This window comes from Borostomias antarcticus (assembly GCF_949987555.1).
Source record: "Borostomias antarcticus genome assembly, chromosome: 12".
NCBI lineage: Eukaryota > Metazoa > Chordata > Actinopteri > Stomiiformes > Stomiidae > Borostomias > Borostomias antarcticus.
Window position 1 is genome coordinate 26,759,225 of NC_140245.1, and position 20,000 is coordinate 26,779,224.

Consider the following 20,000-nt stretch of genomic DNA (forward strand, 5'->3'; position numbering starts at 1 on the left):
TCATCCCCGTGGTTCCGTGCGTCACAGAGTCGCCCCCAGGGAGAGACCAACGAGCAAGGGGGAGGGGGGGGGGGGGTTGGAAATCAGGTCACACGAAGAGCGAGTCCCGGAGAGTGGCGGAACAACGCGCGCTCTGTCCTGGAGGCGCGCGGCGTGGCGTGTGAACGGGCCCGGTGGTTTGTTCTGGCTAAGGTGACGGAACTTAAGCCAGACCCGCCTTCACGTCTACGTGGGAGGCATCGTCGCTGTTTGTTATTTCTCAACGAGTTCCCAGTGAATAGAAAATGTCAGGGAGATCTCTCCTGCTGGCGCCGAGGCCCGTCCTGTTGTTCTTCCCACCTTCGGGGTCAATTTCGGGTCAAAGGGTGGCGTCATTTAGACATATCACAAGGTCTGGCTGGAAAGAGAGATAGTGTTTCTACAAGATGTGGATGAGGCTTCTGCGTTCACTTTGATCTGTTTTGACCTTTAGCAAACACTTTCAGTTCGAAAATGGAGGTAGAAAATGTGGGATTTAAATGGCATGCGTCACGACTGAGGATGTTTTACAAGCATTCTGTTGGCTTGTTGATTTGAACTTGTCCACAAGTGATCATGCATCATTAATATACTGTACGCAGTACATAAATTATCTATTATTTAAACTACTCATATGTATGGTCAGGATATATATATATATATATAATTTATATAAAACCATACATTATGTGGTATATTTAGAGGTAGAAGCTAGTGAAAATGGCGCTGAACGAAGAGTGAATGTTGGGGGAAGGGAAGGATATCAGTGTTAGACCTCACTAAAGATGGAGGTCATTTGAAGTATCTGCTGTGTGTATTTTTAGACCCCTCAGATGCTTCCTCTAGAGTGCATGCAGGTTGTCGATGAGCTGCATACAAATCATGTGGCCTATAAAGATTTGCCTGTAAAACGGAATTATTATATGATAATATAATAATTTTATACATTTGATTGATTTCAGATTGATGTGTACATTCTGATTTTACTGAAGTAGAACTCAAACTCTCTGTCTGGCTGGTGAAATGGTCACACACACACACACACACACACACACACACACACACACACACACACACACACACACACACACACACACACACACACACAGACAGGTCCCAGCTGGTTCATCTGACCTTTTTGCTCAGAGGAACAGAGAGGTAGGATATTGAAAGGAAGCGAGCGGTTGCGTGTGTGTGTGTCACGTGTGTGTCACGTGTGTGTTTTCCATGAAGCCAGGTATTTCACCTCCATGGCCCAGAGTCCTCTTTACCGGTCGGTTGCAGCAGCCAGATGTGCCAGCCGATCTAGGTCACCGGCTGGCTGGCTGGTCACTGGATGCCTGGCTGCTGGTCCCTAAGAAGGACAGACACTGCTGTCCCTCTTCAGTCACTCACTCCATCATGGTCAAATCAATGTCATGCAGAGAATTCATTAAAAAGAGTGGTTCTGTCACGGACAAGTAGATTGCTCTGGATCAGTCAGGATGCCCCACAATTGGGTAGTGATTTGGGGCAGCGGCATACGGAGAGGATAGGAGATTGGAGAACCACCACCTGGCAGCGGTAACAGTAGATTCTAGGACACCTGCTGTGCAGCGCTCCAAATTGTTTGTAATCCTTTGAGGGATTTCGGCCTCCGGCGTCTTTTTGTCATTGTTCGCTTTGCTTTGCTTTGCTGCTGCCAGGTCATGGAAAAAAAAGTCAAAATGATGATCCCCCCCACCTGACAGAATTTAGAGTGGTAAAGCCTGGACTGCAGGAGGATGGAGAGAAAACTCTGTGATTAAGAGACTAACGGACAGCATCAGCAGTGTGCAGGGGTCCGTAAAAAAATAGCCATCGTGGGGGTAGAGGCCGTGTTGTTTTTAAGTCACGATATATTCTGTAGACATAGTTTCTCTGTTTTCATTGGAGAGCCCTGGAATCCTCCCCACCTCCAACACACTACTCCTCAAGTCTTTATATCACACTACTCCTCAAGTCTTTATATCACACTACTCCTCAAGTCTTTATATCACACTACTCCACAAGTCTTTATATCACACTACTCCTCAAGTCTTTATATCACACTACTCAAGTCTTTATATCACTACTCCACAAGTCTTTATATCACACTACTCCTCAAGTCTTTATATCACACTACTCCTCAAGTCTTTATATCACACTACTCCACAAGTCTTTATATCACACTACTCCTCAAGTCTTTATATCACACTACTCCTCAAGTCTTTATATCACACTACTCCTCAAGTCTTTCTATCACACTACTCCTCAAGTCTTTATATCACTACTCCACAAGTCTTTATATCACACTACTCCTCAAGTCTTTATATCACACTACTCCTCAAGTCTTTATATCACACTACTCCACAAGTCTTTATATCACACTACTCCTCAAGTCTTTATATCACACTACTCCTCAAGTCTTTATATCACACTACTCCTCAAGTCTTTATATCACACTACTCCTCAAGTCTTTATATCACACTACTCCTCAAGTCTTTATATCACACTACTCCTCAAGTCTTTATATCACACTACTCCTCAAGTCTTTATATCACTACTCCTCAAGTCTTTATATCACACTACTCCTCAAGTCTTTATATCACTACTCCTCAAGTCTTTCTATCACACTACTCCTCAAGTCTTTATATCACACTACTCCACAAGTCTTTATATCACACTACTCCACAAGTCTTTATATCACACTACTCCACAAGTCTTTATATCACACTACTCCACAAGTCTTTATATCACACTACTCCTCAAGTCTTTATATCACACTACTCCTCAAGTCTTTATATCACACTACTCCACAAGTCTTTATATCACACTACTCCACAAGTCTTTATATCACTACTCCACAAGTCTTTATATCACACTACTCCTCAAGTCTTTATATCACTACTCCACAAGTCTTTATATCACACTACTCCTCAAGTCTTTATATCACACTACTCCTCAAGTCTTTATATCACACTACTCCTCAAGTCTTTATATCACACTACTCCTCAAGTCTTTATATCACACTACTCCACAAGTCTTTATATCACACTACTCCACAAGTCTTTATATCACACTACTCCTCAAGTCTTTATATCACTACTCCACAAGTCTTTATATCACACTACTCCTCAAGTCTTTATATCACACTACTCCTCAAGTCTTTATATCACTACTCCACAAGTCTTTATATCACACTACTCCTCAAGTCTTTATATCACACTACTCCACAAGTCTTTATATCACTACTCCTCAAGTCTTAATATCACACTACTCCACAAGTCTTTATATCACTACTCCACAAGTCTTTATATCACACTACTCCACAAGTCTTTATATCACACTACTCCACAAGTCTTTATATCACTACTCCACAAGTCTTTATATCACACTACTCCACAAGTCTTTATATCACACTACTCCACAAGTCTTTATATCACACTACTCCACAAGTCTTTATATCACACTACTCCACAAGTCTTTATATCACACTACTCCTCAAGTCTTTATATCACACTACTCCACAAGTCTTTATATCACACTACTCCACAAGTCTTTATATCACTACTCCACAAGTCTTAATATCACACTACTCCACAAGTCTTTATATCACACTACTCCACAAGTCTTTATATCACTACTCCTCAAGTCTTTATATCACACTACTCCACAAGTCTTTATATCACACTACTCCACAAGTCTTTATATCACACTACTCCACAAGTCTTTATATCACACTACTCCACAAGTCTTTATATCACTACTCCACAAGTCTTTACATCACACTACTCCTCAAGTCTTTATATCACACTACTCCACAAGTCTTTATATCACTACTCCACAAGTCTTTATATCACTACTCCACAAGTCTTTATATCACACTACTCCACAAGTCTTTATATCACTACTCCACAAGTCTTTATATCACTACTCCTCAAGTCTTTATATCACACTACTCCTCAAGTCTTTCTATCACACTACTCCTCAAGTCTTTATATCACACTACTCCACAAGTCTTTATATCACACTACTCCACAAGTCTTTATATCACTACTCCACAAGTCTTTATATCACACTACTCCTCAAGTCTTTCTATCACACTACTCCTCAAGTCTTTATATCACACTACTCCACAAGTCTTTATATCACACTACTCCTCAAGTCTTTATATCACACTACTCCACAAGTCTTTATATCACTACTCCTCAAGTCTTTATATCACACTACTCCTCAAGTCTTTATATCACACTACTCCACAAGTCTTTATATCACTACTCCACAAGTCTTTATATCACACTACTCCACAAGTCTTTATATCACACTACTCCACAAGTCTTTATATCACACTACTCCACAAGTCTTTATATCACACTACTCCACAAGTCTTTATATCACACTACTCCACAAGTCTTTATATCACACTACTCCACAAGTCTTTATATCACACTACTCCACAAGTCTTTATATCACACTACTCCACAAGTCTTTACATCACACTACTCCTCAAGTCTTTATATCACACTACTCCTCAAGTCTTTATATCACACTACTCCACAAGTCTTTATATCACACTACTCCTCAAGTCTTTATATCACACTACTCCTCAAGTCTTTATATCACACTACTCCACAAGTCTTTATATCACACTACTCCTCAAGTCTTTATATCACACTACTCCTCAAGTCTTTATATCACACTACTCCTCAAGTCTTTATATCACACTACTCCTCAAGTCTTTATATCACACTACTCCTCAAGTCTTTATATCACACTACTCCTCAAGTCTTTATATCACACTACTCCACAAGTCTTTATATCACACTACTCCACAAGTCTTTATATCACACTACTCCTCAAGTCTTTATATCACTACTCCACAAGTCTTTATATCACACTACTCCACAAGTCTTTATATCACACTACTCCTCAAGTCTTTATATCACTACTCCACAAGTCTTTATATCACACTACTCCACAAGTCTTTATATCACACTACTCCACAAGTCTTTATATCACTACTCCACAAGTCTTTATATCACACTACTCCTCAAGTCTTTATATCACTACTCCTCAAGTCTTTATATCACACTACTCCACAAGTCTTTATATCACACTACTCCACAAGTCTTTATATCACTACTCCACAAGTCTTTATATCACTACTCCACAAGTCTTTATATCACTACTCCACAAGTCTTTATATCACACTACTCCTCAAGTCTTTCTATCACACTACTCCTCAAGTCTTTATATCACACTACTCCACAAGTCTTTACATCACACTACTCCTCAAGTCTTTATATCACACTACTCCTCAAGTCTTTATATCACACTACTCCACAAGTCTTTATATCACACTACTCCACAAGTCTTTATATCACTACTCCACAAGTCTTTATATCACTACTCCACAAGTCTTTATATCACTACTCCACAAGTCTTTATATCACTACTCCTCAAGTCTTTATATCACACTACTCCACAAGTCTTTATATCACTACTCCTCAAGTCTTTATATCACACTACTCCTCAAGTCTTTATATCACACTACTCCTCAAGTCTTTATATCACACTACTCCACAAGTCTTTATATCACACTACTCCTCAAGTCTTTCTATCACACTACTCCTCAAGTCTTTATATCACACTACTCCACAAGTCTTTATATCACACTACTCCACAAGTCTTTATATCACACTACTCTACAAGTCTTTATATCACTACTCCTCAAGTCTTTATATCACACTACTCCACAAGTCTTTATATCACACTACTCCTCAAGTCTTTATATCACACTACTCTACAAGTCTTTATATCACTACTCCTCAAGTCTTTATATCACACTACTCCACAAGTCTTTATATCACACTACTCCTCAAGTCCTTATATCACACTACTCCACAAGTCTTTATATCACACTACTCCTCAAGTCTTTATATCACACTACTCCACAAGTCTTTCTATCACACTACTCCACAAGTCTTTATATCACACTACTCCACAAGTCTTTATATCACTACTCCTCAAGTCTTTATATCACTACTCCTCAAGTCTTTATATCACACTACTCCACAAGTCTTTATATCACACTACTCCACAAGTCTTTATATCACACTACTCCTCAAGTCTTTATATCACACTACTCCACAAGTCTTTATATCACACTACTCCTCAAGTCTTTATATCACACTACTCCACAAGTCTTTATATCACACTACTCCACAAGTCTTTACATCACACTACTCCACAAGTCTTTATATCACACTACTCCACAAGTCTTTATATCACACTACTCCACAAGTCTTTATATCACACTACTCCACAAGTCTTTATATCACACTACTCCACAAGTCTTTATATCACACTACTCCTCAAGTCTTTATATCACACTACTCCACAAGTCTTTATATCACTACTCCACACAAGTCTTTATATCACACTACTCCTCAAGTCTTTATATCACACTACTCCACAAGTCTTTATATCACTACTCCACAAGTCTTTATATCACACTACTCCTCAAGTCTTTATATCACACTACTCCACAAGTCTTTATATCACTACTCCACAAGTCTTTATATCACACTACTCCACAAGTCTTTATATCACACTACTCCTCAAGTCTTTATATCACTACTCCACAAGTCTTTATATCACACTACTCAAGTCTTTATATCACACTACTCCACAAGTCTTTATATCACACTACTCAAGTCTTTATATCACACTACGCCACAAGTCTTTATATCACACTACTCCACAAGTCTTTATATCACACTACTCCACAAGTCTTTATATCACACTACTCCACAAGTCTTTATATCACACTACTCCACAAGTCTTTATATCACACTACTCCACAAGTCTTTATATCACACTACTCCACAAGTCTTTATATCACACTACTCAAGTCTTTATATCACACTACTCCACAAGTCTTTATATCACACTACTCCACAAGTCTTTATATCACACTACTCCACAAGTCTTTATATCACACTACTCCACAAGTCTTTATATCACACTACTCAAGTCTTTATATCACACTACTCCACAAGTCTTTATATCACTACTCCACAAGTCTTTATATCACACTACTCCTCAAGTCTTTATATCACACTACTCCACAAGTCTTTATATCACACTACTCCTCAAGTCTTTATATCACACTACTCCACAAGTCTTTATATCACACTACTCCTCAAGTCTTTATATCACACTACTCCACAAGTCTTTCTATCACACTACTCCACAAGTCTTTATATCACACTACTCCACAAGTCTTTATATCACTACTCCTCAAGTCTTTATATCACTACTCCTCAAGTCTTTATATCACACTACTCCACAAGTCTTTATATCACACTACTCCACAAGTCTTTATATCACACTACTCCTCAAGTCTTTATATCACACTACTCCACAAGTCTTTATATCACACTACTCCTCAAGTCTTTATATCACACTACTCCACAAGTCTTTATATCACACTACTCCACAAGTCTTTACATCACACTACTCCACAAGTCTTTATATCACACTACTCCACAAGTCTTTATATCACACTACTCCACAAGTCTTTATATCACACTACTCCACAAGTCTTTATATCACACTACTCCACAAGTCTTTATATCACACTACTCCTCAAGTCTTTATATCACACTACTCCACAAGTCTTTATATCACTACTCCACACAAGTCTTTATATCACACTACTCCTCAAGTCTTTATATCACACTACTCCACAAGTCTTTATATCACTACTCCACAAGTCTTTATATCACACTACTCCTCAAGTCTTTATATCACACTACTCCACAAGTCTTTATATCACTACTCCACAAGTCTTTATATCACACTACTCCACAAGTCTTTATATCACACTACTCCTCAAGTCTTTATATCACTACTCCACAAGTCTTTATATCACACTACTCAAGTCTTTATATCACACTACTCCACAAGTCTTTATATCACACTACTCAAGTCTTTATATCACACTACGCCACAAGTCTTTATATCACACTACTCCACAAGTCTTTATATCACACTACTCCACAAGTCTTTATATCACACTACTCCACAAGTCTTTATATCACACTACTCCACAAGTCTTTATATCACACTACTCCACAAGTCTTTATATCACACTACTCCACAAGTCTTTATATCACACTACTCAAGTCTTTATATCACACTACTCCACAAGTCTTTATATCACACTACTCCACAAGTCTTTATATCACACTACTCCACAAGTCTTTATATCACACTACTCCACAAGTCTTTATATCACACTACTCAAGTCTTTATATCACACTACTCCACAAGTCTTTATATCACTACTCCACAAGTCTTTATATCACACTACTCCTCAAGTCTTTATATCACACTACTCCACAAGTCTTTATATCACACTACTCCTCAAGTCTTTATATCACACTACTCCACAAGTCTTTATATCACACTACTCCTCAAGTCTTTATATCACACTACTCCACAAGTCTTTATATCACACTACTCAAGTCTTTATATCACACTACTCAAGTCTTTATATCACACTACTCCTCAAGTCTTTATATCACACTACTCCACAAGTCTTTATATCACACTACTCCACAAGTCTTTATATCACACTACTCCTCAAGTCTTTATATCACACTACTCCACAAGTCTTAATATCACACTACTCCACAAGTCTTTATATCACACTACTCCACAAGTCTTTATATCACTCTACTCCACAAGTCTTTATATCACACTACTCCACAAGTCTTTATATCACACTACTCCACAAGTCTTTATATCACACTACTCCTCAAGTCTTTATATCACACTACTCCACAAGTCTTTACATCACACTACTCCTCAAGTCTTTATATCACACTACTCCACAAGTCTTTATATCACACTACTCCACAAGTCTTTATATCACACTACTCCTCAAGTCTTTATATCACACTACTCCACAAGTCTTTATATCACACTACTCCACAAGTCTTTATATCACACTACTCCTCAAGTCTTTATATCACACTACTCCACAAGTCTTTACATCACACTACTCCACAAGTCTTTATATCACTACTCCACAAGTCTTTATATCACACTACGCCACAAGTCTTTACATCACACTACTCCTCAAGTCTTTATATCACACTACTCCTCAAGTCTTTATATCACTACTCCACAAGTCTTTATATCACACTACTCCACAAGTCTTTATATCACACTACTCCTCAAGTCTTTATATCACACTACTCCACAAGTCTTTATATCACACTACTCAAGTCTTTATATCACACTACTCCACAAGTCTTTATATCACTACTCCACAAGTCTTTATATCACACTACTCCTCAAGTCTTTATATCACACTACTCCTCAAGTCTTTATATCACACTACTCCACAAGTCTTTATATCACACTACTCCTCAAGTCTTTATATCACACTACTCCTCAAGTCTTTATATCACTACTCCACAAGTCTTTATATCACACTACTCCTCAAGTCTTTATATCACTACTCCTCAAGTCTTTATATCACTACTCCACAAGTCTTTATATCACACTACTCCACAAGTCTTTATATCACACTACTCCACAAGTCTTTATATCACACTACTCCACAAGTCTTTATATCACACTACTCCACAAGTCTTTACATCACTACTCCTCAAGTCTTTACATCACACTACTCCTCAAGTCTTTATATCACTACTCCACAAGTCTTTATATCACACTACTCCACAAGTCTTTACATCACACTACTCCTCAAGTCTTTATATCACACTACTCCTCAAGTCTTTATATCACTACTCCACAAGTCTTTATATCACACTACTCCACAAGTCTTTACATCACACTACTCCTCAAGTCTTTATATCACACTACTCCTCAAGTCTTTATATCACACTACTCCACAAGTCTTTATATCAGCAGGACATCGAAATGGATTGGATTCAGGCAGGATTAAAGGGCAATTGTGTTTAAGCTCATGGCAAAGCAATGCAGTTTGAGTGGATGTGTGTTTGCCTGTTTGCACACTCATAAGGATCTCTGTGAAATGGATATGATAGGACTACACTCTTTTTCCAGTTCAAGTGGGTTTACTTGTCATATTTGCAGGCAGGGATCAAGGGACCAATCAGGAACAGCAGGGCAGACTACATGACAACTTGATATCATGTTAAAAGTACGGCTGTAAACACTAATACGTTTTACTGTATGTGAATTGAGCAAAGATTGGGTTTAACTGAGACATGATCTCACTTCGATTGGCTGTGACGGGCAAATGCTTTAGAAAATCCATCTGATAACTTTTGTGAAGCTTGGCCTGAAGATCATCTCTGGCAAGCTTGTTGAAGATTGAAGGAAAATTGTGGTATGTGACTTAAAAAACAACTTTTACATAAAATCCAATATGGTGGAAATGACGTACTAGGATGCACTGATCTCTGCTTGATCCACGGAATCCAATGGTACCTCAATTTTCAAAATCGGGCATAAGGTTCAGCATAAACTTACCTCCAACTTTGACACATTGGTGGCGCTAGAGTGCTCAAAGTGCTGACATGAGACTTAGGCCCAGTCCCTCTCACACTCGATCACTTCACCAGGTGACGTCAATAAGTCTGTGAGGGCTCAGGGCTTGAGGGTTTAGGGGGGACATTGGGACTGGGCCTTAGTGACAGGAGTTATGGGACGGTCTCCGATAAGTGTACCAAATTTGGTTTTGATACATCAAAACATTGCCGATAACGACGTTATTTCTTATTTAGCAGCTTTTCTGCCAATTTCGATTGGCTGTGACGGGTGAACACTTGAAAATCAAAAATCGATCTGATAACTCTTATGCGGCCTGGCCTGAAGATCATGTGTGCCAATTTTGGTGAAAATGAGAAAAAATGTGGCCTGTGACTTTTTCATAAAACGTGATATAGCAAAAAATACAATATGGCGTAAATGAGCTTTGAACCTGGCTTGAGCCAAGGAATCCAACGGTACCTCATTTTTTGAAAATCCAGCTTACGGGTCAAAAGTTGCACGCATAAACGCACCTCCAACTTTGACACATTGGTGATGCTAGTGTTCGAGCTGCCTACAGGAGCTTTGGTGACAAGGGTCATGGGACTGTCCCTAATGAGCGTGCCAAATTTCACAACTTTTGGCCAGATATTTCCATGTATTGCCATAGACTCCAATGGCAAAAAAATAAATGATAGCTGCTGCGCTGCACTGGGTCGTGCAGAGTCAAAGGAGATAAATTACAAATATGAGGGTCTAGGTGGACATATATACACAGACTAGTGCAGGCATATGTTTTCCTGTTAACTGCTAGTTAGGAGATGGAACAAGGTTTGAGGTTGTGACATCGTCACAGCTCTTTTCTGTCCTGGCCACACAGTGAACTGCCCACCGACATCAGGACATCAAGTACTACAAGGATTGTCCCTCTTAAGCACCTGTTTTTTTATTTTATTTACTTTTGCACTTCATCTTAAGCACTAGATTATACTCTTAGTCACTTGTTGAGAAAGAGATGCACTTGAGTTCTGATGAATAGTACACCAACATCCCATGCAACATCCCATGTTAAATGTAAGACTATTGTATGTCACTTTGGATAAAAGTTGTCAGCTAAATGACTGTCAGAAGCCTGGGAGAAGAGGGGTGAGGCAGAAAGCATGCTGCCTCATGTGTGGATTTTGTTTGAGATCTTTCATTTGTAACACTTAGGTTTATTAAAGAGACAACCTCTAGCTAGCTTCTGTAACTTGCTTCCCTTGTCTGTGTGCCACAGCCATTTTGACATTTGTTTCCCTGTCCCCTGGGATGCCACAATACAAACACTGAGAAAGGAACATGAGGTAGATGAAGAGAACATGACAAATGCATATGGGTGGATTTGCCCAGACCACAATTTAAACCTTTAATAAAAAATCTTCCAAGAAAATCATGTCAGCACAATGCCTGACTATGCATTAGCATTTTATTCTGTATCCCACTGGGCTTGAACTCTTGTTGAGCAACCTGCTATGAGTTACCTGCTATGAGTTACCTGCTATGAGTTACCTGTTCTGAGTTACCTGCTATGAGTTACCTGCTATGAGTTACCTGCTATGAGTTACCTGCTATGTTAGAAGCCATACTGTAGATGGTTTCACACTGACAAGCAATCAAGGGTTGTAGGTAAATGTCACAGGTGTATGTAACATGGAGGTTTCATCAGTTTCCACAAAATGTTAAAGGCACCACAAGGGGTAAAAAACTAAACCAAAGACGAACAATAAAACTAAAGGATACACTCAACAAGTGGAGAACAAAAGACAAAACTTACAAGAGGGCACAGGAAACACCAGGGACAACGCACAGCTACAGCAAATGATGAACAGACAAACAAGAGTGGAGCTACATGTATGCGATATATACACAGACTATATATACACAGACTATATATACACAGACTAACAAGACAGGTGGAAACCAATCAAGCAATCAGTGGCACAGGTGTCCTCTCAATCAGAGTCAATTTAGCCACTTGCAGTCCTAGGATCCGCTATTGGGGCGGGTTTGCCAACAACATTTGATTGGTGGAGACATTGCTGTTTCACTATAGGATTGTGGGTAATGTATTTTTTTTTATTGTATGAACAGCCGTAGTTTGACGGGAAAAATGGGGACAGACTTCAAAATACTACCAAAAATTCAGTTTGAGATACAATTCTGGAAATGTTCATACTACATCTACCATGTCATGAAAATTTTGTCTTTTTTTCATGAACATTGGAGATTTATTGAGTGAGTATTTGCATACAGTAAAACATTTTGATGCTTTGTGGGCTCAATTTTTGATATTTCAAAAACCTGTGAAGGTTGTTTGTGGAGGACAGTCTGAAGATGTAGTGTAGCTTTGGAGAAAAACCGAGTGATGGGCTTCACAATTCCTGTCAGCTCAAAGCATACGGAAGTTTCTGCTCACTTGGACCTACACATTGTTTGTATAGTTTTTTTGTTTTTATATTGTGTCTTCTGATTCTTTTGCCAGTATTCTTATTGTATAGTTTCCATCTGTAACATCTTGAATGCACTAATTGATGTCTTGATGTTTGTATTTTTGTGTTAATGAGGTTTGTTATGTTTTGTTAATGTCTGTTCTTGGACCCCTAGCTTGTCGTTTAGGCGTCAGCTAATGGGGATCATTTTAATAAACAAATAAACAAATGTTGTTGGTGGTTGCAAAGTGATAGCACATACGCCGGTTCCTGTAGCGCTACCATCAGGACTATTTCCCCCCTATGCAAGTTGAGGACTGGGATATACAAGAGGGACCAGGAGCCCCTCATAATAAGACAAGCTCCCATCTCTATGGTGACACAGCTTCGCTGCCTGGCCCCCAATGAAACACATAAACGCTTCCTGCATTGACTGGGAAGCCGGTCTTTTTCTGTTGCACTGTTGGGTAATGGTGCTGTGGAATAATCCCCCCTGGCAGGTCAGCATGCTGCTGGCTCTGTTATTGATTAAGGAAACGCTGGACGCCAGTGGATCTGGAAATTTACTGAAGAATAATTCGGCACAGCATTGAGAACGCTCTCTGACTAATGCAGACTTTTCAATCTTTATACATTTCCTCAAACCCAAAGACGCTCCTGCAGTCACAGACTAGCATGGAAACCATAAACTATGCTTCCATATACATATATTGACTTTAGATAACGACTGACCAGTGTTTTTACCGTAACTGTCCCTAACACTAGAAGTAGCTAGGAGACCATATCATAAACATACAGTAGCCCTAGACCAAACACTGTCACATTAGTGCCTCTTGAAACATTACCCTTATAGCCTATGTAACCAGAGCTAAACACTTGATCAGCAGGCCTAACTCATATCAAATATATCTCCCACAATGCCCAGAGAACGGACAGAGCCCCAATGTCAAGCCTGTCTCACCCAGGTCAACATGATGGCTCTTTGAACACATGAGAGAGCAGAGCGCTCCTCCAGGTCCCAGGCCAGCAGAGCTTCCTCTTCCCTCGGTGGTGGTGCTCATTCGTCCACCATGTGTTCCCATTCGTCCCACTGCCTGCAGAAGCACAAAAACAGCATATGCACTGTGCCTGTGTGTGCTCGTATCTGTGTGAGCATGTGAGCATGTTTCTGTGTGTGTGTGTGTGTGTGTGTGTGTGTGTGTGTGTGTGTGTGTGTGTGTGCGTGTGTGTGTGCGTGTGTGTGCGCGCCTACCCTCCTCCACCTCCTCGGGCTCTGGGCAGAGTCACATGACCCTTGATGTAGCAGAAGTGCATGATGGATGCTGATTGAATCAGACCCGTGTATCTGAACAGCAGAAAGTGAACGGGTTCGACGCCCCTATAAGCGCAGATTCATCGTCAGATACCATGTTATTCTGCCATGGCGAGGTATCTTTGGAGGAGATGAATCTGATCCCAGATGATTGTGTTGTGATAAAGGCAGGGCTGTGTGTGATTGGCTGGCATGCTGACTCCAGACTGGCCTAGGGTCCCAGCCCAGCCCGGTTGCTATAAATACACACTAGCAGGCAGGACATTCTGTCTCATTTGTCAAACCAAACTGGTTGTTTTGGAACAGGTTCACTAATTGGGGGCTAGAATTTGCTGGAGGAGAATTTGTCAGACCTGGGCAAAAAATATCGTAAAAAGAATATTACAATATTAGAATAGTGAGGAAACATGTATGATGAGTTTTGCATTGTTTATAAAACATTAATTCAATAATTAGCATATATCCAGGCAATTCATGTTTTGGGAGAACAGAAGCTATTATATGTTTCCAAAGCACAGCAAAGTACTACGGTAAAATTAGCACCGATTTGACCTTTTTTGGTCCCGCTGTCGGACTCAGAGTCCCTAGTGCCTTTCGGGTTCTTGGTGTTCCTGCATTTATGTCAGTCAGTCACTGAGAGAACATCCTGTCTGTGTGAGCCCGACTCAGCTCTCCGTCACAGCGAGGCATGAATCAGAACCATTGTCATGAACTGAGTAATAATCCCTTCTGGAAATAGAAATGTGTGCTTTCATAATGGGAGTGAAAGGATCCCGACCCCCTAAACCGATCCGGATCATGACTCAGTTTCTGCCTCCTCATGGAGAGCGGGTGTCATGGCCGTCATGTCGGAGACAGGGTTGTCTAGGAGGAGCTAAGACTGATTTAGACACTACTGTACCCTCACCGTCTCTCTCACCGGGTGGGAATGGGGGGCAGCTGTGTGTGTGTGTGCGTGCGTGCGTGCGTGCGTGTGTGTGTGTGTGCGTGCGCGTGTGTGCGTGCGCGTGCGCGTGCGTGCGTGTGTGTGTGCGTGTGCATGCGTGTGTGTGTGCGCGTGTGTGTGTGTGTGTGCGCGCGCCCGCCCGTGTGTGTGTGTGAGACGTCAGCTCTGCTCCTGATGACATCACTGAGACTGAAGGTTGTTCCCAAGGGACCCGTAGCGACTACTGGTAATTATAGAATGAAGTACGGATAAGGTAATAAATACCGGTAATTAGAGAATGAAGTACGGATAAGAACTGTCAGTAATGTAATAACTTTCTTTCTTTTTTTATGCATTAAAAACTCAGATAAAAACGCTGAACCACTAACATCATACGTTTGTACTTTGGTGTGTTTGTATTGGTTCAGCATTTCCATGACATTATGGTGATGTTATTACATCGTTTTTTATTACATGAAGAAATGTGAAAGTTGTTCCATTATTAGCGGATATTCTACTCTAGATAGTTTATTAGATTATGGGCCCCATGTCTCTCCCTGGGGTCTCAGCTCCACCAGACCAGCCCTCTGGATGAGAACAGCCCTACAGGATAGATCACCAGACCAGCCCTCTGGATGAGAACAGCCCTACAGGAAAGATCACCAGACCAGCCCTCTGGATGAGAACAGCCCTACAGGAAAGATGTCCTCCGTTTTCATCCCCTCCTTCTGTGGTTGCTGATAGGTTGTTTGTGGTTTGGCTGTTTGTGATAATGAACCCTCTGACGGGGGAAGTGTTCCACCGCACGCTTCTACATTTTATAATCATGTACCCAAGAGTGAGATTAATCAATCAAGTTTGAGTTTAAAACTGTCTGTCTTTATCTAGGATAAGATATGTGCGAACGCGGTGTCTGGGGCACTCGGGCAGAGATGCAGTCAGGATCAGATGATTCTACACATACGGCCGTCCTTATAGAGATGACGTTGCATAGCAACCCCAGCAGGCCAGGTCAGAGCGACCAATGAGGAGCAGATAAAGAGTTGTTATTCACTACTTATCTATGCAGCTGGCGCCTCGCTAAGCTCATCGCAGGATGATTCCAACTCTGCACACAGCAGACTAGCACACACTCATCATCACGTTCACAATGGTTGACATACAGTATGATTAAGACTGGGTTATTTATAAAGAAGCTCATAAGAAGGTTGAGAGGGCTTGGGTTCAAGGCCTCCACAGACGTCATATCAAATGGTTGACCCAAAACAATCATCCTTGTCTACAGTAAATGTTGAGATGACACAGACAGTACATATTTTATTGATATATGACACAGTGTCTTATTTGCTTTATTCACTTCACACCCTCTACCCCTCCCAGAGGCATGGACACTGGGCTAGTGCCCCTCTACCCCTCCCAGAGACATGGACACTGGGCTAGTGCCCCTCTACCCCTCCCAGAGACATGGACACTGGGCTAGTGCCCCTCTACCCCTCCCAGAGACATGGACACTGGACTAGTGCCCTTCTACCCCTCCCAGAGACATGGACACTGGGCTAGTGCCCGTCCTTTTTACCCCCCAGAGGAATGAACACTGGACTTAATTTCTGTATATAGTTTTGTAACTTATGTCTTCTGTTATTGTCTATAATGGGTGATTGAAAACATTGCACAAGTATGTTCAGTTGTGTTCATACATGACCACCTCTCATAAACACCACAATCAGTTACACCACCAACAAGCTCACTCTTCAATGGTGCAAGTGTGCTATATTTATACTGAGAAGTGAGTTTAACCATTTCAGCTCAATTACACCAACAACATGCATTAATGGGCGGAGCCCCGTGCTCTCGGAGCGCCCTTTCTAGTTTGGACTATTCTGGTTCTTGAAGTGGTGTTTTCATAGTGAACTTTTAACATTGGAGTCAACGGGCACTTCTGCATTTGTATCACGTCAGACTGACCAATACGGCAGCTGAAGTGAATAAAGCGAATCGGTGATGGCCTATATCTGCCATGATACCCGTGTGTGTGTGTGTGTGTGTGTGTGAGTGTTGCGTGTTGAGTGTTGGAAGCCCAACCACCCTACTCTTAACATCTGTCTGCAACACTCCCATGATTTGCACTCTCTCACATGGTTGTGTGTGTGTGTGTGTCATCAAGCGTGATTGTGTGAGAATGGCTGCTGTAGTGCGCTTCAGGCGATTACCAAGGCAGCATTAGCGCATTAGGTGGGGTGGGAGCTCCTGCAATGATGTTGCACAGGCTTAGCACACACACACACACACACACACACACACACACACACACACACACACACACACACACACACACACAAATTACATGTATGTTTACCCTTACATGCAAAGAGCTTTCATCTTTCCCGTAGGCAGGGACCATCGCTTTTAAAGGAAAATGAGGTCGAGCCAAACATGGGTCTACAGGTCAAGTGCATCCCTGAGCACCATTCAGCTCCCTCCTCCTCTTCCTCTCCCTCCTCCTCCTCCTCCTCCTCCTCCTCCTCCTCCTCCTCCTCTTCCTCCTCCTCCTCCTCCAACACGAGCCGGAGTCTCCGTCGTAAAGCTACGACTACAACAAGTCGCTTGCGCAGCCTGGGGGGGAGACGGACGTCGCGCGAAGTCACGACAGGGCCCACGCTAGTTGCCATGACGACGGCCGGGGGGAGTTACCACAGCCCCACAGAGAGGCGTGTTTATTTCGGGATGCGTGGGGGGGAGGTGGGGGGGTAGCGGGGGTCTTGTATAATGACATGCTAGTGGCGGTACAGGAAATGAAATTGCATCTGTGAACGGTTGAATGGTTGATCGGTGACTGGTCATGGCTGGAGCACACTCACGTGTGTGTGTGTGTGTGTGTGTGTGTGTGTGTGTGTGTGTGTGTGTGTGTGTGTGTGTGTAACCATGGCGTCTCCTCTGTCTCCAGAGGACTGATGAGGAGGCGGTGGTGGACCGAGGCGGCACGCGCTCCATGCTCAACACCAACTTTGAGAAGGAGGAGCTCGAAGGTAACACACACACGCACACACACACACACACACACACACACAACCTAACACACCCACCTCACACGCCCACACACAGTGGATGTGCGAGAGAATGTAGGGAATCGAGCACACACTCATACTCACGCATGCGCTCTCACACACACACACACACACACACACACACACTCACGGTCACACAATGTGTCAATCCGGAGAGAAGGATGAGAAAAGACGTTCCATGACATCAGCAGGTGCCCAAGCCCAGGGAGCCATTCTATTTATAGAGAACCCACCAATCATCTTGACTCCCTCACAGTAAAACCCACCCAGGAATCTCAGAGGTCCTCGCAGTTTTTAAACGGGCACGTCCCCAGACAGCTTATTCAGATGTGGCTTGTGTCGAAGCTGTATCGACGTGCTTAAAAGTACTTCCAACGTCAAGGTTGTAGGCGTGCTTTGCTTTGTGCGTGGATCACAGACAGGATGTGGCATGTGATTGGCTGCGAGTGAGCGCGTCGGCGAGGTGACATGAAAGCGCGCCTGTCGCGGGCGACGAGGGGTTGAGAACTGCCTCTCGTTCCCCTGATCTAACCTCCTCCCTGGCTTCCAATTGGTCGGGAGGAGATTTTGGGAATCAGCTCATCCCGGCGCCATGATGTCATAGCGTCGGCCTGGCCACCCGTGGGGGGGGGGGGGGGGGGGCGGGGTTGTGACTGCGCGGCGGGCGCCACATGCTAAGACCGCCTCTGTGTGACGATGTCCCGGGGCACTTGGATGAGTCCTTTACCCTGGCTCCCCCCTCCCTGCCTTGTACTCATCCCTCCCTCCTTGCTTTCCGCCTTTTAACATAATAATAATGGCGAGCGGATGAATCACTTCATAATGGGTGGCATTCTGCTTTATTTTCCTTCTTCAGCCCCTCAGCAAATGCTTTTAATGTTTGTGAAGCACAGGGAACACATTTCCACGGTCTCTGGCCTGCAGCTGTTGAACCCCGAGACGCACGGTTGGTTCTGTTTCTCAGGAGAGAGTTATGCCAGGTTAGTTCTGTTTCTCAGGAGAGAGTTATGCCAGGTTGGTTCTGTTTCTCAGGAGAGAGTTATGCCCGGTTGGTTCTGTTTCTCAGGAGAGAGTTATGCCAGGTTGGTTCTGTTTCTCAGGAGAGAGTTATGCCAGGTTTGTTCTGTTTCTCAGGAGAGAGTTATGGGTTAGGGTTAGCGTTAGGGTTAGGGTTAGTTGTGTAGAAGGGCTGCCTTTTTCCATGATGCTCCTCATACCTGGAATACCTCACAACAAACTCTACAGTTTGAGGTACAGCACTTCCTCCAGTCACAGACTTTAAATCTATGGCTCTAGAGCTATGTACTTCAACCTGTAACCGTTTTATTATTATTATTATTATTATTATTATTATTGTTATATTTTTTTTATTTTTTTATTTCTTAAAATATATTTTAATTTTTATTATTATTATTGTTATATTTATTATATTTATTATTATTATAATATTTTTTTTATATATTTCTATTTTTATTTTTTTAATTATTATTATTATTATTATTATTATTATTGTTATATTTATATTTATTTTTTATTTCTTAAAATATATTTAAATTTTTATTATTATTATTGTTATATTTATTATATTTATTATTATTATATATTTTTTTTTTTATATATATATTTTATTTTTATTTTTATTTTTATTTTTATTTTTATTTTTATTTTTATTTTTATTT

The 20,000-nt window shown here is 41.5% G+C and overlaps 1 protein-coding gene across 1 annotated transcript in view; it reads left to right on the top strand.

Annotated features, from left to right (window-relative positions):
- Positions 1-20,000, top strand: part of slc4a10a (solute carrier family 4 member 10a) — a gene marked incomplete at both ends in the record, with an annotated part of 62,971 nt that overhangs the window by 6,615 nt on the left and 36,356 nt on the right. Inside the window, one exon of the mRNA XM_084446557.1 lies at positions 18,201-18,282. Coding sequence (XP_084302683.1) covers positions 18,201-18,282 — 82 coding nt within the window. The remainder of the gene's footprint in view (positions 1-18,200; positions 18,283-20,000) is intronic.